Genomic DNA, 25682 nt, shown 5'->3' with positions numbered 1-25682 from the left:
TACTACCAAGAAGGTGTACCAGAAGTAAACGTTCTCTGGGGAAGTACAACAATATACATTTATGGTCTTGCTCCACGGCTGTGTTAACTCTCCTACCCTGTATTATAATAGACTCCAAAGGGATTTGGACTGAGTGGGTGTTCTGCATAGCATCATTTTTGTTCACTGTGTTGACCAAATGAACATGAAGTGGCAAGTATGCAGAGGCCTTGATAAGACAGATGCATTCCAGAGTCAGCTTCTCAGTGAATCTGACTAAAGGATAACATAGAGTGTGCAACACTGTAGTGAGCCTGAAACTCCAGGGTGGATAGGTGGGGTCAGTTTCCACATGGGCCTAATAAAAGTAACCCAGTGCCTCTTCAGTTCTTTTTTTTTTTTTAATTGAGCAGAGTTCCCTGTGCTATACAGTAGGTCCTTGTTGATTATCCATTTTAAATATAGCAGTGTGTACATGTCAATCCCAAACTCCCTTACACTTATATGCGGGGAATCTAAAACAATGATAAAAATGAACTTATTTACCAAACAAACAGACTCACAGACTTAGGGAACGAATTTATGGTTAGCAGGGCGAAGGGTGGGGGGCAGGGATAGTTAGGGAGTTCGGTTATTCTTAAACACCTCCATTCTCTCTTCATTGTTCAGCCGTGTTCAGCTTTTCTCAGAATGGGTGCCTGAACTTTTAAAACATTTAATGAATATTTTATTTTTTCAGATATGACGATTGTTATATTTTCTGCAGGCATAAGAGCAAATTAATAAGTTGCTAAAAATAGTATGTCATTAATAATTAGATGATAACAAAGAGAAGAAAATTCAATAGCTGAAGATGATATGTTATTATTTAGCCATTTTGACTGAACGGATCGATTTCCAGTCAAAGCAATTCTGCCCAACAACTGGATTGCTTTTTTAAAAAAATTTAAAAAAATTCTTTTGTGGTAAAAAATTCATAACATAAAATTTATCATCACAGCCAATTCTAAGTGTACAGTTCAATAGTGTTAAATATATTTACAATGTTGTGTAAACAGTGTCAGAACTTTTCCATCTTGGAAAACTGAACCTCTTTAACAACATCTCCCCATTTCCTTCTCCCCCTGGCAAACACCATTCTACCTTCTGTTTCTATGAATTTGACTATGCTAGATACCTCACAGAAGTGAAATCATGCAGTGTTTGTCCTTTTGTGACTGATTTATTTCACTTAGCATAATGTCATGAAGGTGTATCCATGCTGTAGTGTTAGAAATTACTTTCCTTTTTAAGGCTGAATGATATCCATTGTATGTACATACTACATTTTGTTTATCCATTCATCTATCGATGGACACGATTGCTTTCATCTTTTGGCTATTGTGAAATAGTGCTGTGCTGTTTGGCTAGTGCTGTTATGAGCATGAGTGTGCAAATATTGCTTCAAGACCCTGCTTTCAATTCTTTTGAGTATATACCCATAAGTGGGATTGCTGGATCATAGGGTCATTCTATTTTTAATTTTTAGAGAAACTGCCATACTGTTTTTCATAGAAGAGGCACAATTTTACATTCCTACCAACACCGTGCAAGGGTTCCAATTTCTTCACATCCTCACTAACATTTGCAGTTTTCCAGGTTTTCTTGACAGTAGCCATCCTAATGGGTGTCAGGTTTTGATTTGCATTTTCCTAATAATTAGTGATATTGAACATTTTCTCATATGCATGTTGGCCATTTGTGTATCATCTTTGGAGAAATGTCTATTCAAGTCCTTTGTGCATTGTTTAACTGGATTTTTTTATGTGTTGTTCAGTTGTAGGAATTCTTTATGTATTCTAGATATTAACTCCTTATCAGGTATATATGATTTGCAAATATTTTCTCGCATTCTGTAGGTTGCCTTTTTGATCTGTTGACTGTGTTCTTTGATATGCAGAAAATTTTAATTTTTTGATATAGTCCAATTTGTCTAGTTTTACTTTTGTTGCCTAAGCTTTTGGTGTTATTTCCAGGAAATCCTTGCCAAATCCAATGTCATAAAGCCTTTCCCTATGTTTCCTTCTAATTTATAGTTTTGGGTCTTACATTTAGGTCTTTGACCCATTTTGAGTTAATTTCTGTACATGGTGTAGAATGCCTGCAATTTTATCCTTCATATTCCTTTGTTGTCTAACTTTACCCTTGTTATAGCTTGCATTACTCCTTACAGGTTAAATTTTCCCCCAAATCACTGATATATAAAGAACTTCTTTAGTGAGAGAGAGACTGTTTGTTTTCCATGCTTTTAGCACATATTTCTAAAATAATACCTGCTATTTTTCTACAGTCTGAGAACATGGAAGATGTAATAAAACCTCAAGAATATTATTAAAAATTTTGTGTTCAAAACCTTTTTGTTGCTCCATACCAAATTGGTGCCTTCTCATCTTCTCCACAAAGAATAGAATGTCCATTCTGCCCATCCATTAGCGTTACCTGATCCCTCCTGGCAGAATAATTATCTTCCTCCTCCAGATCTCTCTTTCTGAATTTACATCATTTCTTATATTATTATTATGTATATATTTCTTATCATTCTTATTTGATTATAAGTTTGTTGAGGGACAAATCTTTGTCTTATACGTATTTGTATTCTACCATGGTATCGGTCCAGCAGTTTTTCTTAAACTAGATAGGTACTAAAAAATGTGTTGCATTGAATCTCATTTATATATAATTCAATAATATATCACTAATCATGTAAGAAGTTAAGTTTATATACTGTAATTAGGTGCATAATTAACACTCATCAAATATTGAATTAGCTTTCAAATATTTAACATATAAATATAGGAGTTTCTGTACTAAGATAAATAAATCTACTTACATTTTAATCTGATATTCAGGAATTCATAAATTTAAAACTTTAATGGAAAAGTTAAACTAATATTTAAATCTTGGCTATGAATTAAATTAAAAAGACATTTTCTTTATTCTGTATTGCTTTTAGCAGAGTGTAAAATACTTTTAAGTCAGGAATTTAATAGAGAAAATTATACCTCTGTCTTGACATTTTTGCTCATTTTATTTGAGATAAAAAGTTTTGGTTTACTAGTTCATTTCTTTTGGGGACCACTTAATATATCGTGGACCTAAAGTCCAGAGATACTGTAAGTAAAATACCTAGCACAAAGCTATCATATAACGTAATTTTATTAATGATAATACCCTCCCACTCTCTTCATTTCACCCAATGCATTTCTGAGCTCTTAAGTTTACTAAAATGCTTTTCTGATCATAATCATTGTAATGTCAAAAGTGTTTTTTACTAAAAAACAGAAGATAGTAAGTGCTGATCCTATAATTATGGTGCACTATTTTGAAACCAAAGTAGAAAATAATTTGAAAAAATAAAGAAAAAGCCAAAAATTAGGCTTAGATCTTTTTCTTTCTGATATTTTATCTCCAAAAATTGCCATTAGAAGGAAAAAGTGAATTCTGCTGAGAGAAACTAAAGTTGGCTTCACAGAGACAGAGATGGGCTTAGAAGGATGAATGAGAGTTCTGAAGGCAAAGAAGGAAGGATCCGTTATATTCTGGGAATGGCAAATACGGTGTAGCTAACACATTGGGATTGTGTGCATGGGGGTAAAGAGTGACTAGAGATGAAGTTTAAACATTTGCATGAGGTAGGTCAAATAATGGAGAATGGATTAATTTTTGAAGTTACTCAGTGAGGTAAGTACTATTATCATCTCCATCTTACAGACAAGGAAACTAAAGCACAAAAGATTGACTTGCCTAGGCCATGACTAGCAAGTGTAAGAGCAGGGATTCAAACCCACAAGGGTCTGGACTTTTAACAACTATGTTATAGAAGTAAACATAATGTGGAGCCTTGTTTTTTAGGTGACTGAATGGGGCGAGATGTTTATTAACTGGAAGACTGGGGCATATTTACTCACTTAATCATGACTATTTTTTAAAAGTTGAGACTATCCTATGAAGCAATAATGAATTAGATAATTAGTACCCCTATTACGATAGTTTTCCAAATAATTTTGCAAAAATTTGAGATATTTTGCAGTTAGTAAATTCCCATTAGACAGATTCATTTCCACAAAAGGAAAAGCCTGTCCCACTGGAGACTAGTTTTAATAATAACCTCATGTTCTCTTATTTTAAATTCTTGTCTCTGCTGCACCATAGAATGAATAATCTTATTGTTTCCATGTTCCAAATGTCTTTCATTTGAAAAAGAAAAGAACTGTTTTGCCTGCTATTATGGGTTGTTAACTTTTGTGCAATTTACTATTGTCGATACAGGCTCAATGTCACTTGATACGGCAATTCTAAGTGGTATTTGGTCCATTGGTAATAATTAGTGAAGTTAATTAATTACATAGGATCCATTTAAAATTGTACATTCTGCCTGCCAAACGCTTTGGATATATTTGAGGATGGGAATTAGGCAGATAGACTAATACTGAAGATTCCAGAAAAAAATAGCCAGTAGTAAATTTTATTCCCTAATTGACTATCTTTGCCACCTATGCACATTTCATAATGAATTGTTCTATTTTTCTCCAGGGTATCCTAAAAATAAGAACCAAATAAGAGAATGTTTTTTAACAGTCTGTAATAATGGAATTACTTTTATTCCTAATTAACTCTCAGGTGAGCTATAGATCATGTTCCATGTTTCTTCATATTAATTGTTTCACGTGCTTTTTGTATGTAACCCACATCAATTTATTTTGATATATAAATTTATTCATGATATTTTGTCTATTTAAAGTGAGTGGTAACTTGCTAGTTATTTACAGTCTGCTTTTAGAGTGTATTGTAAATTTGAAAGATCTAAAGTATTCTAAATTTGGTTTATTAGACCATTTGCAAGTAGTTATAGACGTGTTTGAATGAGTATAGTAACAAATATTCTAATGTGTATATGTGGCTAAGAAATCCTGCCATGTATGGTTTCTTAATTTAGGGGTCCTCGTTATATATTTTCCATCCCTAGTTTAGGATGTCTGTTTTTAGGCAGATGATTTTAGAATAAGAGCCCATATTGTTAATCTCCCTCATCGTTCCTTATAAATCTGGCTCTATTTACTACTACTCTTTACCTATCAAAGGCACAGTACAATATTTGAGGTATTTGCTATGTAATGTGACCTAAGACATATCCTTTGTGAATAAGGAGAACTGTATATTTGTGTGTGTATATGTAACATTTTCAATCAATTGCTATTTTAGAGATATATTAGATGAAAAGAAATTCCTTTTCATTATATTAAATATAATCCTATAAATATTAAAAGAGGGTATTTTACAGCAAAGAATTGATTCCTTTAATCCTTCTATATTTTTCTTCGAAAATATTTAATACTTTGAAGACAAACCACAAATGGCCAAAGCTTCTTAATATGTACTCTGTAGGTTTATATTAACACTATACTTTTGTTTTGAGTTTTCCAGACGTCTGAGACTTAAGTGCGTTGATTATTTAGTTAGACAGTTTAATAGTATGGGAATCATACTATGAAGGTGACATTGTGAAGGAGATCAACTTAGTCTACTTGATTAAATTCTTAAATCTCTATTTCAGCTGCTAATCTTTCCCCTAGAGCTATCCTACTTTAAAGCTCCTCGGCTACATGTGATCATAGCCTCCACAGGTTATCTCCTCACAATAGAAGCAGGGGTGGGCTACCAGTCAATTAGGGCTTCTCTTGTGAAGTCATCATCATTCACCAATGTTAATTAAGTGCTAATGGTATATAAGCACTGAACAAAATTTGTTTTATATTCTTTATTCTCCAAAGTGGTTTACATACTGGTGCTGTCAATAGGGCACTTGAGTTCTAGACCTCCTTGGGAAAAAATAACAGTGGCCACCCGGCACATAAATGTTTACATTTAAATATCAATTGAGATAAATACTGATAATACTGAACAAGTTTTAAATAGTAGTTGAAAGAGGTGATATTCTTGATTTTCTGGATTACACACACCTATAATTTTATCAGTACTAGCATCACTGGAACCTTAATAGAATTAAGTCGATTTGGTGTACCGGTATTCTGAGGTTACTTTTTGGAATGCTCTCTTTTATACTTTCTCCCAGTGACATTGTTCACTACCCCATTCTATCCTCCCTCTTTTCTGGCTGCCTAGTCATCCCTACTGCTCTTAGTTTGTCAGAACTGCTGAAAGCACAATGAAAAAATCTACTTCTTTTTCCTTTCTTTCTCTATCATTTCTACCCCTAATGAGAGCTTCAGGTGGGAAGATAATATAGAAAACCAAAATGATTGAAATCATGATTAAAAGAAAGTAAAATTTTAATTTTCTGCTGGTAGATTAAGCTTTTGTCTTGTCTCTGCAGAGGGAACATTATGAATATCCTTTTTTTATCGAAGTATAGTTGGCTTACAGTATTAGTTTCAGGTGTATAAAACATATTGACTCAATATTTTTATAGATTATACTCCATTTAATGTTACAAAATAGTGGCTATATTTCCCTGGGCTGTACAATGTATCCTTGTTGTTTATCTATTTTATACATAGTGTTTGTATCTCTTAATCCTATACCCCTATCTTGCCCCTCCCCTCTTCCATCTCCCTGCTGGTAACCACTAGTTTGTCCTCTATACCTGTGAGTCTGTTTCTGTTTTGTTATATATATTCATTTGTTTTATTTTTTAGATTCCACACATAAGTGATAACATAGTGTTTGTCTTTCTCTCACTTGTTTCATTAAGCAAAATGCTCTCTAGTTTCATCCATCCATGTTGCTACAGATGGCAGAGCTTCATTCTTTTTTATGGCTGAGTAATATTTCATTATATATATTATACATTTTATATATATATATATATATATATATATACACACCATGTGTTCTTTATCCATTCATCTGTTGACGGACATTTAGATTGTTTCCATATCTTGACAATGAATATTGTTTTTTGACTACTTTCAAAGCTGCTTCTAAATTACCTTTGGAGCATCTGTGAAAAAAGTATTACAGGCTTATTAGAAAAAGGATTTCTAATATCTAGCTAAATTATTTACAATTGTACCTATTTTTTCCTTTGTATAACTCAATTTTTTTCATGTAATGATAAATTGCTGTTTTGTAATTAGATGACAATATGGCATGAAAGCATTTTATGATATCACAGTGATTAATACAAAAGTATAGTGTCTGCAACACCAATGCACTTAACAGTACTGATCATGAAAATGAAAGTCATGTTTACTAAGTTGAAATATTATTTCTCTCATGCTATCTCACTTTAATATTCTTTTAAGGTTTATTAATATGCATTCTATTTAAAAAGTGCTCTTAATTGCCAAGTATAGTGATCCCCTGTTGTCAGCCCTTTTGAAGTCTCAGTTGCTTTTAAAACTTTTGACTATACCTTTGTTTTTAGATCTTCCTTCTCTTCTCTCATACCCCTCCCTTGGCTTCTCTTCTCAGGTAGTCTTCCTTGGTATTTTTTTCTATTTTATCCACTGGCCCCTCTTACTCTGCCTGACATTTCTATGTTTTTTTCCCAAAATTAAAATCGTTTTATTGTTTTAAAACTATTTTAAAACAAAAAATTATTTTGAGTTAGAAAAATCCAAGAAATATAAAAATATATAAAGTATAAAGAAAGCAAACAAAACAACCCCCAAAACCTACTGTTTAGAAGAAATACAATTAATATTTCTGAACAGAATTACAGAATTAATATTATAAAAGAATATAATTTAATTATATATCATAAACAAATGTAATTATAACTAAATTACATATAAGTAAAATTATGGTACAATTTGTAATCTTTTCAACTACTCTCTTTTCATTAAAAAAATCAACATCATTCCATGTTAATATTGATATTGTCCATTTTAATTATGCTTAGTATTTCATTGCATGATTGTACCGTGCTTTATTTAACCAATCCCTTATCAATGGACATTTTATCTCTCATTTATCTCTTTTAAACAAAGCTGCTATGAATTATTGTATATGTCTTCTTGTGCACTTTACTGATATAATTTTCAGGAGGATTGCTGGGTCAAAAAGTTATAGAGTTAAAATTTTTGATCTATGTTTTATACTCCCATTGACATAATATGAGAAGTTCCATCTATTTCTTCAAACCTTTGACAATTCTCATCTATCTTTTAACTGTTGGTTTCTCTCTATATCTATCCTTGATTTTTTTCCCCCTCTTATTCTTCATTCTCTCTCTGGATGATTCACTTCCTGGAATGTTATTTCCACCTGTGAGTGTTGTAGGAGTCCATATGGATGTATCCAAAATGTTCCATATGTGTCTTGTGGACTTTCACACAATGAATAAACCTAAGGTAGACACACTGAAGAAGATGAATATGACTAAAGTAGAGGTCATCCTATACAAATATTAGTTGAGGAAAATGCTAAGGGAATATGTTGAAAGAACATGACTGCTAACTTAAGAGTATATGAAAGATGCTTATATGGAAGATGAAATATACCATCATTTTATGTTACACAGAAATAGTAGAGTTTTGTATGAGGCAAATAAACTAAGATGTTAAAATTTCCCTATTGGATACAACTACTTAGAAATGTCTAGTTTTAGAAATATTGGGATAACTTCTTCAACTACTGTTTATTTCACATGTGAAAATGAGAGGTCTGAATCAAGTGCTCTCTGAAGAATTTCCCATCTCTAAATTATGTGATCTTTAAGTGAACTTCCAGACTATGCTTTAAAATTTAAATTTCTCGTTAACTTTGCTTAATATTTAAATACCTTTAAGTTTTTCCGTTCTCTGACAAGAAAAGTTCATTAGTTTTGAATTTGAAAAGGACTGCTCGCTCTGTATAAATGGTTTAAAAAATGTCCTATTAATGATTCATGCCTCTTGAAAATCACAGAAACTTATTCTTTACCTTTCATGAGGAAGAAAGAAATTTGAAGTAGAGTAGGTGTGGCAAAAAATATCACCAGAAATAAATTTGTTAATGGAACGTGTATGTCTGGCTTTATCATCTTGAGATATAAAGTTAGGTCATATTTGGTTAACATTGACAATATACTAACCCAGAGGAACCACCTGCCTGGATATTCTGAAAGTATGGCATTTGTCCTGGGATTCTCCTTCCAAGGTTCCATAGGGTTACTTAGACTAAATGGTTTAATCAGTCCTTAATATCTCTAACCTCTTGCCACCCTCAGTGAGAATTAACGGGACTTCAGATTCCTTAATTCATTCATTCCTCCAACTCTATTTAATGCCTATTATTAAGTGTCAGACACTACTCCAGGTACTAGTAATACTGCAGTGAAAAAAAAAAGACAAAAATATGGACCTTACAAACTAGATATGCCCCTCATGGTTGATTTCAACAAGTGTTTAATCCTGGAGAGCTTAGCCTATTAGTCTCAGTATCTTCTACCACCAATTAGAAGTCTGGTGGCATCCAGGGAGTTGGGATGATGCAAGTTGCACTGGAGTTTGTGACTACCCACTATCATTTGGTGCAAGGCCCTGTCTGTTAAAGCTGTTGATCCTTCCTGGTTTATCTGTACACGTTTATCCAGTCAGCTACACAACCTCCTCCTCCACATACATACATACCAAAACCTGCCTTGAGCCTTAAGCATTATACTTCAAGTTTTTTATTTCCCTTATTGTAAGGGCACACATGCATCTCCTTTCCCCATTCAGAGTAAGCTCCTTAGTACCAAAGTGACTTTGTCAAAAAGGCCTTTAGCATAAGTCACAAAATGGGCCATTAAAATCAGACACACACACAGACACACGCAGTAATCTAGTGGCTGCTGTTGAGTTTGGAAAAGGGTCCATACCCTCCTCCCATCAATGGTGTTTCTTCTTAATGGGGAGTGGGAGTGGGGGGCTGTTATCCATTCCTGCTTGTCTTCATTTAGGGCACTATACTCCTTCAGAAATGATTTAATGATTTTAAATCTCAAAGCAAAGGGATTTGGGTTCAGCTTCCCTTTTTCCTAAGAGGCTCTTAGGATTCTATGTAATTGAGAGGATGAAAATGGATGCCCCTTAATTTCACTTTTCAACATCATCTTAGCTCTGTGGTTTTGCATTGCCCCAAATAATTATTTTATCCTCTTTACTCAGAAGTGGGTACTTACTAAATATCCACGTAATTACAGAACTGCACAAGTGGATCTTTCTAGAAAGTGAAGTCAGCCTTATTAAGGTAAATTGATCAGATTACTTATGGGTATATAAAATTGTCAGCAACTTAAAAAACTAGGAAGTTCCATCTTTATGTACCCACCAGGTACCAGGCATTGGTGTTCTGATAACCCTCCTTTCCTCTCTCCTCCCTGCTGCCTCCATAGTCTTAATTTGTAGCATTTGCCTGTTTTCATGGCTGCTTTCACATCGCTGAAGTGTTTTCATTGTACACAGAGTTAGGAAGAGATGTGCACAACTAACTCTGGCGAACTGGTGTAAGCCAGTTCCAGCACACCACTGCTGTCAGGTAAAGTCATTGTCTTCATCTAAAATTTCCTGTAAAATGTAAAAAAAAAAAAAAAGAAATGTTGTTTCTATAGCAGTATAAATGCATGTTTATTCATGAGCAATGAATAAAGCATTTAATGAATAAAGCATTCATTAAACAATGGATGTTTAAGGAAATAAAAATTCTGTTTACTTCCCGATAAAAACAAGGTACATATATCTCTGGACGCTCTGTGTGCCTGTGCCTCCCTTCACAAGGCATGCTATCTATTTTTCACTTGCCACTAAAAATCCTATCTTCCTCAAAGTTCTCTCTCCTTCTCTGAGCCAGTTTTTGAATTTCCAGCCTACTCCAGCATAAAATGAGTAAAAAAGAGTTTGGATTTGTTGTCATTCATTTATTTATTCAACACTTATTGAGCTTTTAATATGCCAGGTACTGGGAATGTGAACATGATTAGACAGACCATATTACTGCCTATAGAGCCTATCATAGGCATTATTACCTGATTATACAATTAGCTATTTAATCAAAACTTTGAAAATTTTATAAGGAAATGTGAGGTGCTAAGAGAATGTATAATGGCAATTGTATGTGATAAAATTAGATTTGATACATCTGATTACATGGTGGCACGAAAGTCCCGAGAAGCAGTAGAGGGAAGAACCAGGGCACAAGCTCTCTCTAAGTCTTTGTATCACATGTGCTAATGTCCCAAAGATCAAGCTGGGGTTCAAGGATTAGAAGAATAGATTCTACCATTTGATGGGAGAAGCTGCTAAAATATTGTGGCCATTAAAAAAATCTGCAACACTATTTATTATTTGTAAACATCTATGCAGAAATGCCAAATATTTTCCATCTTTGCTTTCAGATGTTTTGTTTCATTCCTTCAGTTTCACAGTTGAATTCCATCAACTCTTCATGGAAATCTGTTTTTCTCCTCCACAAGTCTTCAGCTTTTCCAAGCAATCCTTCTGTCCTTAATTACCACAGTTCCCAGAATGAGCCACTTTCTATATGTGTCTTTCAGATTAATACAAGGCAAAACTAAATCTGGAAAATTTTACAGTTTTAAATGTTTGCTTATTTTCTACCTATTTCCCTGAAGCAAAGTGGCAGGGCTGTTCAGAAATCATAATTTAATTAAAATGAGTTTGAGGAGATGGGAGGTACCACGTTGTCTTTTACATTCATTTTTAAAAAGTATCCCAGAACATATGTTGATGTCTTTTCTCCCTCTTCCTTGTAAAAACAGCAAAACATAAATGTTTTAAAATAATAGTGAAATTGCAAGCTTTTGTGATTATAAAAATACATGCTCTATCTCACCTTATTTTTCCCCTGCTCTAACATGCACCTCAGATTATCACCCAAAATTGTTCTTCTGTTTTTGTGCACATTATCTTCTTTTTCTAGATTTCCCACTCCTCTGCTAATCCAAACCCTATTTTGTTTAAGACTCAAGTCCTTCTCCCTGAAACCTTCCTTAATGGCCCAGGTTATCTTTGATTTCACTCTATTTATGAACTCCTACAGCGTTTAATGCCTGATACAACACAAGAACATTAGCTTTAATGCAGATTGTTATTGTTTTCTGCTTCTCATTTGTATCATTTCATGCTGTTTTCTTTGTTGAACTTGATTTTTGAGCAATTAAATGGCTACCTTAAGTGCAGGGATCATATCCTATAAGCATTTCTTTTTACCCTGTTTCTTGACTAATTTGTATTAGCCTCCCTTTGAGTACTGTAAACATCCAACATCGAGCTGTCTTACAACCTATAAAAAATGGGGAATTCTCATGTCTTTTCTTTTTTTTCTTAGAAGATATATATTATTAGGATTCATTTAATCAAGAAATGTTGAGGCTTATTGTGCTCTAAGATGAAAAATAACACTGCTTTGCAAGATACACAGTAACTTAGTTACTATGTTTTGCTCAAGAGTGTTATAAACTTATAAGAAATAGTATTTTTAAAAATATGCCACAGTATCTTCTAAACTAGTAAATCTCAGAACTATGGTTCCTTTGATGAACAACTTTAGTACTTTTAAGACTTTTATTTTCCATATAGAATAGTCACAGTCATGTGGCCCTTTGTTTTGTAATAATTAAAAATACGGCCCTAGGGTCAGGTGACTATGACCGCATTGGTGTGACATTTTTATTCTTTCAGCAAAATAACACAAGAAACAACAGTGCAGTAAGTAGCCCAATAGTATCTCTTGGCAATGCACACATACGCTCACTTACACCCTCTAGGTCTCTTTTCTTTCTCTCCATTGCTGTCCCTCAGCAGAGAATTTCTCTTGGACTTAGAGTTCTTTGATATGTTATGATAAATGATGCCTTGTTGTGTTTTCTGACTCTGTTAGAGTCTCCATGGAATTAAAGATCACATGCTTATTTGGCTTAATGTACTTGACCTTTTCCCATGATTGACATGTCTAAATAAATGGCTGTAGCAACTCAGTAATTATGCACCAGCTGTGTATATTCATTTCACAGAAAAAACACACAGTTCTCTTCAAGAGTAGATAGCTTGACCCCTTCCCTGCCAGCTAAATAAAGGAGAGTAGTTAATTACTATTATTATTAATTATAGTAAGATTCCTTTCCATCCCCAAATGCATCTCTTTCCTCACTGCATTTTGTAAACAGTATACTATGACCACAGCTACATAAAGTGTTGTTTCAGTACTGGTATTTCTTATACAATAAAAATATTTACAATAATTCTGGACCTACTTGACAAGATAGTTCCACACAATTTGTGTCCAAAAATCCAGGATTTGTTAGCAAGATTTGTGTTCAGAAAGCAGTATTACCTTTAATGAACCCTTTGTTTTTCTAATGGGGAAATTGTAATTTCCCTCAACTGACATACAGGTAAATTCTGAATAAATTCTAGGGTTCCGTGCTTATTTCAAAAAAATCTTTCCTCTTAACAGCACATTGTTCCATTCTCACTTATTCAAAATATGTTCATATCTAAATTATCTGTATTTTTATTAATTTGGGTTTTTAAAAATATGATATAAAGTTAATTCTTGTTGACCATTTTGACTAATTTAAGAAATGCTCATTTGAAAAGATTCCTTCTTTAAACTAAATTTTTGGTCTTTATTTACTATAAAATAAAAATTGTTCCCTATATAATCTTGAAAAATAATTCCAGTTAGGTTTAATAATTGTCAATTCATTTCAGAACCATGACATTTATCATTGTTTCTTGAATTCTTTATGTTTTTAAGTGACGTCTATTAAATTTTGGATATAATAGTGTAGGTAAATTTTATGATAACCTTAACCTGGCAATGTTATTTGTATACTGTTTTCCACAGGATCTAAGGTGATTCTCTAATTCCTTAGGCCAGGGTTATTATAGTTGGGCTTAGAAAAGTTGGCAATGTATAGAAAAGCAGGAAGACAATGAAATAGGACAGGAAATTTTATTTTGCCTTCATTCTTCTTTAAGCCTCTGAAGGTGAGCAGCTTGAAGGGGGAAGGGAACTAACACAAGCGCAAGTGTCTATCATGTGACAGGCGCCATGTTCAATATTTTATACCAGTTATATTATCTCATATAATCTTTGTAGAAAATCTCCTAAACATATTGATAAATTTTTAATACATATATTTATTTAATTTGTCCTAAAAGCAAGGATGAGGTTTCTGGATCAAAGGAGAACTGTTACTATTTCTTACAGCAATAACCACATGCCCCATTCATCCCCTTCAGGGTGATGTGATGAGAACTAGGAGGTTATATGCACAGGAAGGGAGCCCCAAAATTATGAATCTGGGAATTTATATAGGAACTGCTATATAGCTGTCTCCTTTCCACCTTGAGAGGCAGGGCAATCTTTCCTCCCTTATGTAAACAAATAGCAGGGAAGACAAGGGGAAGGTCCCCAGTTAAACCCTTTGGAATACAAACCGGTAGCTCTGGGGCTTTATTATCTTTTGAAATGTGAACCTGTAAATCTGGGTGGTAAGTATCTATCTCTTTGAAGGTCTCTATCTATTCAGTCAACCTTTAACTTCCAAAGCTTGTCCTTTAACCCAGGTTCCAGTTTTCTTTGCTTTAAAAGTCTCTACCCATACAGAAACATGAAAATATTTTCTCTGTAGTTTCATAGCCCTAAATTGTGGCAATTTCAGTATTGTTGCTATGAAATTTGTGGCCATTAGCTTTGTTTCCATTCTTAAGTCTCTTAGTGTATTTAGTAGCATAATGCATCATTACGTCTATGTATTTTACTTAAAGTATCATCTCTGTGTGAAGATTTATATGCACAATAAAATTTTATTAAGTACCAAGAACTATCAAGCACTGTTCTAGATACTTGGGCTACATCAATGAACAAGTTAAAAATCGCTGCTGTTCTGAAAGTTAAAAACTGTGGGGAGAAGCTAGAAATTAAACACTAAGCATAGTAAGTAAAAAACTTACTATGGTAAGTTCCTGGGTGGCAGTGGGAATGCCAAGGAAGCCAGTATGGCTAAAGTGAAGTGGAGTGATGGGGAGACCAGCAGGAGAGTAGATGGAAGAGATGACAGGAATGAGACATGCAGATCGCAGAGGACCTCATAGAGCATTAGGGAAACCTTGGCCTTTTCTTTGAGTGAAATAGGGTAACATTAGAAGGTTTAGCTGAGGAATGACATAATCTGACTTGTCTTTTCAGAGGGCCACACTGGCTGCTGTGTTTAGGACAGATTGTAGGGGCTAATATAGACTCAAGAAGACCTGTCTGGAGGCTAATGCAGTAATTCAGGTTAGGTGTCATATGGCCCTGACCTGAGCGGTGAAGTGAAATAATAAGCAGACAAATTTTGGATATATTTTGAAAGTTGTTCCAACAGAGTTTCTGATGGATTGGTTGTAGGCTTAAGAGAAAAAGAGAAGTCTAAAGTGATTCCAAGGTTTTTGTTCTGAGTAGCTAGAAAAATGTTTTACCATCAATTGAGGTGGACAAGATTGGGAGGGAGCAATTTATTGGAGGGGGTTGGGCTGGGTAAGATTAGGAGTTTAGTCCTGAACTTGTTGATTTTGAGATGTCTTTTAGATATGCAGTGGAGGTGTCAGGTAAGCAGATGGGTAAGCTAGTTCGGAGTTTGGGAAAGAGGTTTGAGCTGGAGATAGAAAATTGGGAGCTGCCCACACATAAGTCATATTAGGGACAGATTTAGGCTTTGTGGGGCCTGAAGCTTATGCAATTTTGGGGGTTCTCTAAGAGAAAGAATTCAAATTATGTACAAAGGTGAATATTTATTTATTTATTTGCGGTACGCGGGCCTCTCACTGCTGCGGCCTCTCCCGCTGTGGAGCACAGGCTCCAGATGTGCAGGCCCAGCGGCCATGGCTCACGGGCCCAGCAGCTCCGCGGCATGCGGGATCCTCCCGGACCGGGGCACGAACCCGCGTCCCCTGCATCGGCAGGCGGACTCTCAACCACTGCGCCACCAGGGAAGCCCAGAATATTTATTTTTAATGAGAAAAATCAAAACAAATACTTATTTGGAAACTGATAAATAGCACAAAATCATAACATTTGGAGAAATAGCATAATATTTTAAATAACTTCCTGACATACCTCTGTAACATAACTTCCTGACATACCTCTGTAATATTTCCCCCCCACATTATTGACCTTTAATGTCAAGGATTTAAAAATATTATTTTCTGTTGAGAATATGAAAAATTAATTCTGTCTTTATCATGATTAATTAAAATTTTTAATTAATTATAGTCTAGAAAGGTTTTTTTCATCTTTACAACTTATTTACAATTTCATGAAAATTTTCAGAGTTGTCTTAAAATTTTAAACTTCTGTCAAGCTTCTTGCATATATTACCTGAAGATTTGGAAGAATTTTCCAAAGACTAACTCTGGCCCTATGCAAATGAAACTTTGCTTCTTTTCCACTGTCCACATATTTCCAATACTAGGCAAATTGTGATTCCTTTGCATATTGTCACACCGCTTCAGCCCTGAACATTTGTGGCACAATGTCAGGTGACTTTATCACAGTGGGTACTAGACCACTGGAAACTATTTCTACTTTAGGATAGTCAGGATAGCTAACAATAATTTACTCATATATGGAAGTGATTGTGAATCACATAAATATGTTCCTTTAAACCCAATCTAAACATATCTCCAACTCTGTTTCCTCTTAGTTTCCCAAAAATGTTCACAGACACACAAGTGCCCCCGCCACCACGAAGGTATCTTATATTTACAAATTTTCCTGAAATATATGACCATGAAAACACAGTTTTTTTAAAAATTAAAAGACTTTACTTTTTAGAGCAGTTTTAGGTTTGGGGAGATTGCACAGAAAGTACAGAGTTCCCATATGCCCCTTTTCTCCCCTGCACGTAGTTTCCCTATTATAAATATTTTGCATTAGTGTAGTACATTTGTTACCATTGATGAAACAATATTAATAGATTATTATTACTCAACTCCATAGTTGACATTTGGATTTACTCTTTTTTTGTATTCCTATGGGTTTTGACAAATGTATAATATTTCATATCTACCATTACAGTATCATACAACGTAGCGTCACTTCTCTTAAAATGCCCTGTGCTCCACCTATTCATCCCTAGCCCCACTCCTTGAACCCTTAGAATCTCTGATATTTTAAATTGTCTCTATAGTTCTACCCTTTCCAGAATGTCATATACTGGTTAACATCTTAGAGTATGTAGCTTTTTCATTGACTTCTTTCACTTATGAATATGCATTTAAGGTTCCTCCATGTCTTTTTTCGTTGTTGTTTATTAATACTCCATTGTATGGATGTACCACAGTTTGTTTATTCATTCACCTATTAAAGGACATCTTGGTTGTTTCCCATTTTTTGACAATTATGAATAAAGCTTCTACAAACATTTATGTGCAGGTTTTTGTGTGGGCATTAGTTTTCAACTCACTGGGACAAATGCCTAGTGAGGAAATTAGTATTTAGATTAGGATCTAGACACAGATCTTACACCTTTCACAAAAATTAACTGAAAGGTAATCATTTACCTAAAGGTAAAACAAAATTATACAACTTCTAGAAGATAACATAGGAGAAAATCTAGGTGACCTTGAGTTTGGTGATGACTTTTTATATACAGCATCATACGGCACAATCCATGAAAGAAAAATTGATAAATTGAACTTCTTTAAAATTAAAACTTCTGCTCTGTGAAAGACACTGTTATAGGATTGAAAAGATAAGCCACAGACTGGGAGAATACTCTTGCAAAATATACCTAATGAAGGGCTGTTATCCAAAATACACAAAGAACTCTTAAAATTCAACAATAAGAAAACAAATAATCCAATTACAAAATAGGAAAAGATCTGAACAGACATCACAGCCAAGAAGATATACAGGTGGTAAATAAGCATATGAAAAGATGCTCAACATCATGTGTCATTAGGAAATTGCAAATTAAAACAATGAGATACCATTACACATCTATTAGAATGGCTAAAATCCAGAACATTGACATCACCAAATGTTGGCAAGGATGTGGTACAACAGGAACTCTCATTCTTTGCTCCCAGAATGCAAAATGGTACAGCCACTTTGGAAGATAGTCTGATAGTTTCTAACAAAGGTAAGCATAAGCTTACCATATAATCCAGCAATTATACTCATAGTATTTACCCAAATGAGTCTTTACTTTTTAACCAGCTCTGCAAGATTCTGCCTCAGGAAATTCCTTCAGGCTAGTCTTCCTTGCATTTAATGTTCTCAAGACATGAGTTCAGCTGTGTTGTCTTGGCATCCTCTTCCTATCTGAATATATTTGGATATAGTTTTTCAGATTGTTTATTTTTACCTTGACTTGGCAACTTCTTAGGATGTTACTTCTGGCAATTGCCCATCAGATTCACATTCCACAAACAAAGGCAATATTCACTATTCCCAAGCAGACCCTCTGGACTTGCCAGCCTGGTGCATGGTGCTCCTTACATTTGTCTGTCCAGGAATGGTTATCTTAATTAGTAATTGTTAGAAACCTCTGCAATCTTTAAAGTTTAGCTCTAGGAAATAGCCACTGTCTAAACTTCCTCAATTTTTATCCATTTCCCTATCCACTGAAACTGATCTCAAGAAAGTTACAGATAAATATTAATTTGTAACTGTAATGGCAAATTTTTAGCATTAATCTTGTTTGACTCCTTTATAGCATATAAACTGGTAACTGAACCCGTCTTAAAACTCTTTTCCTTTGGTTTCTTTAAAATTTTTTAAAATTGTGAAATGAAGCATACATCCAGAAAAGTGCAGAAAGCTTATGTACAAAGTTTAATAAACATTTTTAAAGCAAAAACTTGTATTATGAAACAGAACACTTTTAGCACCCCAGAAGCTCCTCATGTGCCTCTCCCCAGTCACAACGCCTATTCTTCTTTATGCCAGAAATAACAAATATTCTGACTTTTGTATTGAGTGTGCATGCTGTGCATGCATCCTTGAACAATGTATTTTAGTTATTCTATTTTTAAATCTTAAAAAAGGAATTATATATATTTTTGTTCAATATTATGTTTGTAAATATATATATATATCACATCTCTAGCCATTCATCTGTTGATGGACATGTAGGTTGCTTCCATATCTTGGCAATTGTAAATAATGCTGGTTATTTTTCTTTCAAGTTTTTCTGTATATATTTTAGATTGTCCAAGTTCTTTTAAAATAATGATGTTGGAAATTTTGTCAAGTATATAGATTAATGCATGTCTGTTTGGGGGGATGGGTTCACATCTTCTCGCTGATTCTAATACATATGTCTAGAGGACACCCAGAGCAATATATCACACTGTGAATGCCACTTTTTACATAAGTTGGAAAGGCTGAAACCTGTTGATTTGTAAGAATAAAATAATGTCTTATTCATATTTGTATCCCTGATACCTAGCACAGTACCACTCAATTAAGTTGTTCATTTCAGTAAACATTTGTTAGGCATCTGCTGTATGCCAGGCACTGTGCAAGGTGCTAAAGATACAAAACGACTAACACATGGGCCTTCCCCAAGGAAGATTCATAAGAAAGCTACTTGTAAGCAAACAACTACAATCAAGGGTTATTGTGCTTTGGTGTATATGATTAAGCACTAGAGGATCCTAAGCAGGAAAATGGTCATCTGTATTTAGACTGAGGAGGTATGCAAAATTTCATAGATCGCATAATCCTTGAACTGAGACTTGGGAGGTGAGTTAGGTATGCATCAGATAATCAGGAAAGTCAAAGATATTTCATACAGTTGGAAGAATAAGAACAGCATTAAGTAAAAGAGAGACTTTAGAACACCTGGCAATTCAGGAATGAAAGGGCACACACTGGCTTATAGTATGTGTGGCAGAGTGGATTTAGAAGCCTGCCTGGAGAAATAGGCAGATGTCAGATATTGTTTGGCTTTATAGAGTAAAAAACTTTATCCTATAAAGTTTAAGGATAAAAACTTTATCCTTTATCCTATAAACCCAGAAAGCAATGAATGAGTTTAAAGCAGGGAAGTAATGTAGGCAGATTTGCATTTTGGAAAAAAAAAGCCATCAATATTCAGGATGGATTAAGTGGGACAAGAATGGAATTAGAAAAGATAATGCTAGGGAGAATGTTCTAATAGTCCTGGTGAGACATGAGGGTCCAAATTAAGACAGCAGCACTAGGGATATCAAAGAGAGCATGGATTCAAGAGATGTAAAAGAGGACCTAGTGACAAATTGGATGTGCTTTGAGATGACTGGATAGATGATGCATTTACTGAGATAGATGATAGTTACTTGGAGGACAAAGAAAAGGATGAGTTCCATGGACATGTTGACTTTGACATGCCTGTGGGAGGGATGTTTAGGTAAATATGTCTAATAGGTGGATGGATGGATATATAAGTCTGCAGTCTAAGAAAAAGATCTGGTGTCAAGTCCTAGGGATCCCAATCTTGAATGAATAAATAGAAGAAAAGCCAGGAAAGGAAACCAATATGAGAAGAAAAGAAAAAAGGAGGAGGAGGAAGACCAAGAGAAATTTAAAATATAGAGAAAAGAATGGTCAATGGTATCAAGTGCCACAGAAAGAAACAATAGAGCTGAAAAAAACTCCTATGGGATTTGGCATTACTAGGACCTTGGTGAAATCCGTTTTATTAGAGATAGTGATTGTTTCACAGAGTTAACCATGAAGGGAAGGGAACTGGTGAGATAACGAGTTAGTTGAGTGTAGGGAGAATATAGAACAAAAAAAAAATGTTAATGAAAGAAGTATAATTATAAACTATGGGGAATAGACACAGAGAGATTATTATGATAGCTAATAAATTAATGGTGGTTATAAAATATAGTATAACCAAATAATTAGTATTGTAGGTGTTTATGATAGACCTGTGTACCAAAGTACAATGCCAAGCCCCAAGTTTATCACATTATAAATACTCAAAAACTATTTCCTGAATTGATTTGGATTGGGTTTCCATTAACATGTAAATAATCATCTTCTGTGCCTTAGAATAATTTAGAGTTTAATTTGTGTATTTACTTCTGATGAAGGTCATCGGACACTATTTATTGGAGTTCATGTGCCCCTGGGAGGAAGAAAAAGCCATCGACGTCACAGGCATCGTGGTCATAAACACAGAAAGAGAGACAGAGAGAGAGATTCGGGACTAGAGGATGGCAGGGAGTCACCTTCCTTTGGTAAGAATGTCTCTTTGTTTTAATTAAATTTATGATTGTAATATTATACTTGTTTGTACACTCCATAATTAGCAGTAATACTCATAAAGTTGTTTATACCTTTATAAAAGATTTGGGCAGATTGGGGAGAAGTGGGAGAGAGAATGTTTAATCTTTATTTTTCTCTTGTGCATCTGCTTTGTGAAGGTGAGGACTGGCTTAGTTTTGTGATGGAGGAAATACACTTAAGTAGTAGAACTTAGCTGTATTAACTCATGACAATTTGTACAAATAATAGTCATTGCTCTAAGTAGTTTGAAAATCCAAGGGGAAATGCTTTTATTAAGCTCCCAGTTACACTATTGTAGATGCTCTCTGAATTTCACTCTTAGGATGTGAACTTTCTACTGTTTTGAATATTCTTCCTTTAAAAGTATACAATTGACCCTTGAACAACACAGGTTTGAGCTGGGAGGGTCTACTTATACATGAATTTTTTCAATAGTAAATACTACAGCACTACATTATCTGTGGTTGGCTGAATCCATGGATGGTGGAACCGGATACAACTGACTATAAATTATACATGGATTTTCAACTGTGAAGAGGGTCAGTGTCCCTAATCCCCACATTGTTCAAGGGTCAGCTATATATAGAATATCAAAGTATAGTGATATGGAAGTTGTTAACAATTCCTGAGTGCCGTGAGAGCCTATGTACATGACATAATTAAGAACCTGACTTTCAGTTTCCTGACCTTCCCACGTCCTATGACCTCCTTCACTGCACCTTGTTCACTTACTCATTCATTTTGCTCTCTGACCACAGCTTCACTCCTTACTTGCTTGTTCAACTACTTGACCTCTCTACTTTTTTTTCTATCCATGTTATCTTTATTTCCTGATCCTATTCTGATTTCATACCCTATAATTTTAGTAGTACTTTTGCTAATATCCTAAATACCTTAATTTCCCTGTTTTAGTTTTATTCATACCTTTACCCCCATTTAAAAACCAGATTGATGTTAGGTTCTTCCATGTCCCTACTTTCTCCCTGCCTTCCCAAGTAGGCATGCTCTGCAGGACATAGTCATTCAACAGGGCAGATTGTAACCATTTAAGTTCATTACTCAAGTAGAAATTCCCTGGCGGTCCAGTGGTTAGGACTTGGCACTTTCACTCCCGGGGCCGGGTTCGATCCCTGGTCAGAGAACTAATATCCCTCAAGCCTCATGTTGTGGCCAAGAAAGAAAAAAAAAAGACCCAAAAAGTAAATAAATAAATTCATTACTCAAGTGGACCTTCAACACCTCCCAACTCTATTGAATGTTTTCAATTTTTGAAATAAGTATTTTTCAATCTTCTTCACCATTCTCCAACACCCCCCTTTCACAGTCACCTAGCAGATGCTTTCTACTTCAAAAGGAAAATATGTCACCAGAAAGAATTCACTCAACTTCCCTCCTGTTAAACATACAAACATAAACATATGCCTACATCTGCAACTGTTTTTTCCTCATAATGCAATAAGGAAGTTTTCTTTTCAATTATGTTTATCTCCTATTCCGTCCCACCTTGAAATTTACACAATTTATAATCTAGTTGACTTCTTCTCAACTTGATTATTCTCATCATCTATCCTTCCAACTGCCTCAAACCCACATTTCCCCATTCAGTTGTATTCAGATATAAGGTAAGTTAGCATATGAAGTTTGGGGGAACAATTTTACTTTTAATACTCTATAGACATTGCTTTATTTAATATCTGGTTTTGCTAAGTATTGAAGAGAAATTTGTAGTCTCTCTGTTTTTTCATTTTTTAAGTTTATGTCTTTTAAGCTTGGATGCTTATAGACAATTTTTTGTGTCCCTCTATTTAAGAAAACTTGCTAAGATAGGCCTAATGGTGAGTATGTTAAAAAGCATTTCCAGTCTGCATACACTGATATTTTTCCACTGAGAGAATATTTTCCTGTCTGATTCTGTTCTACTTACTTTGGTCTCTTCTTTGTGAATTATATCTGCATGTTGGATTTATGATATCTGCTTGTTGTCCTTTTTTTGGTAGCTTAAAGTTAGTCTCTCGTTATTCATTTGATTATCTGCAGTATTGATTTTGCATTTTACTACTTCTATTGGGGGTTTTGATTTTGCCGTTGCATCTTTAGTTTTAAGTTTCTTTCTTATCTCATCTGATTTTCTTTACATTTCCTCCTGTCCTTTCCTAATTAGTGTTTGTTTTTCCTGCTTGATAGAGCCTGTGTTTTTAGTCTATTGATGATTCCCAGTAGTTCTGGACATTTTCTTTTGATTCTGAAGTAGATAATTTGCAGAGGTATCATCTTCTTTTGGGCCATAAAGATTATTTTGACTTTCCTTTGATTTATAGTATTTTTACAGGCTGCCAGTTTTTTTCTTTTTACTCACCAAGAAAAAGAAAATACTTCTTTTTACTTTCCAAGGCAAAATATATCCATACTATGTGTGTCCAGCTATATCCTAAGGCGGCTTAGAGAGGCACTGCCATTAGTGTGTTCTTCGTCTCCATTGCTGTGTATAATTATGGGCATCAAACTTCCCCAAATATCATGTACTTCTGCCAGAGGTAGAATGATTGATGGGAGTGTGTAAAGAAAAGTACTCTGGGTATCCTGCACCAGCTTGATAGGATGATCATCTCTGAGTCAGTGGGCAGAAGAGGAGGTGTGAAAATGTCCCCCACATTTTCAGGGTTTTTTGTTTCATGAAGTAGAGTCTGGGAATATAACAAAGACACAACTGGGTAGATTTCTCTTACTCCAGCTTCATCTGTTTATAGTTAGGGGAGATTCCCTCTTAGACTCTGGGAATGGAATATCTGTTGGAATAAGCTTTAATGGTTACTTTGAGTTTCTTAAATACTTTTAATATTTGAGAAAATAAGTGGCATTCACATTAACTTAGAAATATTTAGTAAACAAACAAAAATAAGCTTGTTCCTTCTGCCTCTGTCATGTTATTCTTTTTTTCCATAGCTGGATACATTATGTCAGTTTTTCTAGAACAGTGGTTCTCAACCTTGGCTACACCTGGGAGATTTAAAAACATTTTGATGGCCAAATCCCATACCAGTCAGAATCTCTGTGGGTGGGACCCAAGCATAGGTACTTTTAAAAAATACCCCAGGGCTTCCCTGGTGGGGCAGTGGTTGAGAATCTGCCTGCTAATGCAGGGGACACGGGTTCGAGCCCTGGTCTGGGAGGATCCCACATGCCGCAGAGTAACTAGGCCTGTGAGCCACAACTACTGAGCCTGCGCATCTGGAGCCTGTGCTCCTCAACAAGAGAGGCCATGACACTGAGAAGCCCGCACAGCGCAATGAAGAGTGACCCCCGCTTGCCACAACTAGAGAAAGCCCTCACACAGAAACGAAGACCCAACACAGCAAAAATAAATAAAATAAATTAATAAACTCCTACCCACAACATCTTCTTAAAAAAAAAAAATACCCCAGGTGATTCAAATGTGCAACCAAGGTTGAGATCCAGTGTTCTAGAAACTTTGCTATTCAAAGTGTGGACCATCACAATGCTATGAGACTAGGTATCAATTACAGGAAAAAAACTGTAAAAAATACAAACACATAGAGTCTAAACAATATGCTACTAAATAGCCAAGAGATCACTGAAGAAATCATAGAGGAAATCAAAAAAACCTAGAAACAAGTGCCAAGGAAAACACGACGACCCAAAACCTATGGGGTGCAGCAAAAGCAGTTTAAGAGGGAAGTTTATAGCAATACAATCCTACCTCAAGAAACAAGAAACAGCTCAAATAAACAACCTTACTGTACATCTAAAGCAGTTAGAGAAAGAACAACAAAAAACTCTAGAATTAGCAGAAGGAAAGAAGTCATAAAGATCAGATCAGAAATAAATGAAAAAGATATGAAGGAAACAATAGCAAAGATCAATAAAACTAAAAGCTGGGTCTTTGAGAAGATAAACAAAATCGATAAACCATTAGCCAGACTCATCAAGAAAAAAAGGGAGAAGACTCAAATCAACAGAATTAGAAATGAAAAAGGAGAAGTAACAACTGACACTGCCGAAAAACAAAAGATCATGAGAGATTACTACAAGCAACGCTATGCCAATAAAATGGACAACCTGGAAGAAATGGACAAATTCTTAGAAATGCACAACCTGCCAAGACTGAATCAGGAAGAAATAGAAAATATGAACAGACCAATCACAAGCACTGAAACTGAAACTGTGATTAAAAATCTTCCAACAAACAAAAGCCCAGGACCAGATGGCTTCACAAGTGAATTCTATCAAACATTTAGAGAAGAGCTAACCCCTATCCTTCTCAAACTCTTCCAAAATATAGCAGAGAGAGGAACGCTCCCAAACTCATTCTATGAGGCTACCATCACCCTGATACCACCACCAGAAAAAGATGTCACAAAAAAAAGAAAACTACAGGCCAATATCTCTGATGAACATAGATGCAAAAATCCTCAACAAAATACTAGCAA

General features: G+C 34.8%; 1 protein-coding gene across 2 annotated transcripts in view; it reads left to right on the top strand.

Moving 5' to 3' along the window:
• The window catches only part of SLC4A10 (solute carrier family 4 member 10), a 216334-nt gene that overhangs the window by 35979 nt on the left and 154673 nt on the right, over nucleotides 1–25682 (top strand). For both annotated transcript variants that reach the window (XM_024735940.1, XM_024735939.1), the window contains exon 3: nucleotides 21039–21185. In XM_024735940.1, coding sequence (XP_024591708.1) covers nucleotides 21039–21185 — 147 coding nt within the window. The remainder of the gene's footprint in view (nucleotides 1–21038; nucleotides 21186–25682) is intronic.

Source organism: Neophocaena asiaeorientalis, unplaced genomic scaffold, assembly GCF_003031525.2.
Source record: "Neophocaena asiaeorientalis asiaeorientalis breed wild unplaced genomic scaffold, Neophocaena_asiaeorientalis_V1.1 scaffold72, whole genome shotgun sequence".
NCBI classification, from domain to species: domain Eukaryota; kingdom Metazoa; phylum Chordata; class Mammalia; order Artiodactyla; family Phocoenidae; genus Neophocaena; species Neophocaena asiaeorientalis.
Note: the sequence above shows the minus strand (reverse complement) of the source record. Positions and strands in the feature narration are given on the sequence as shown.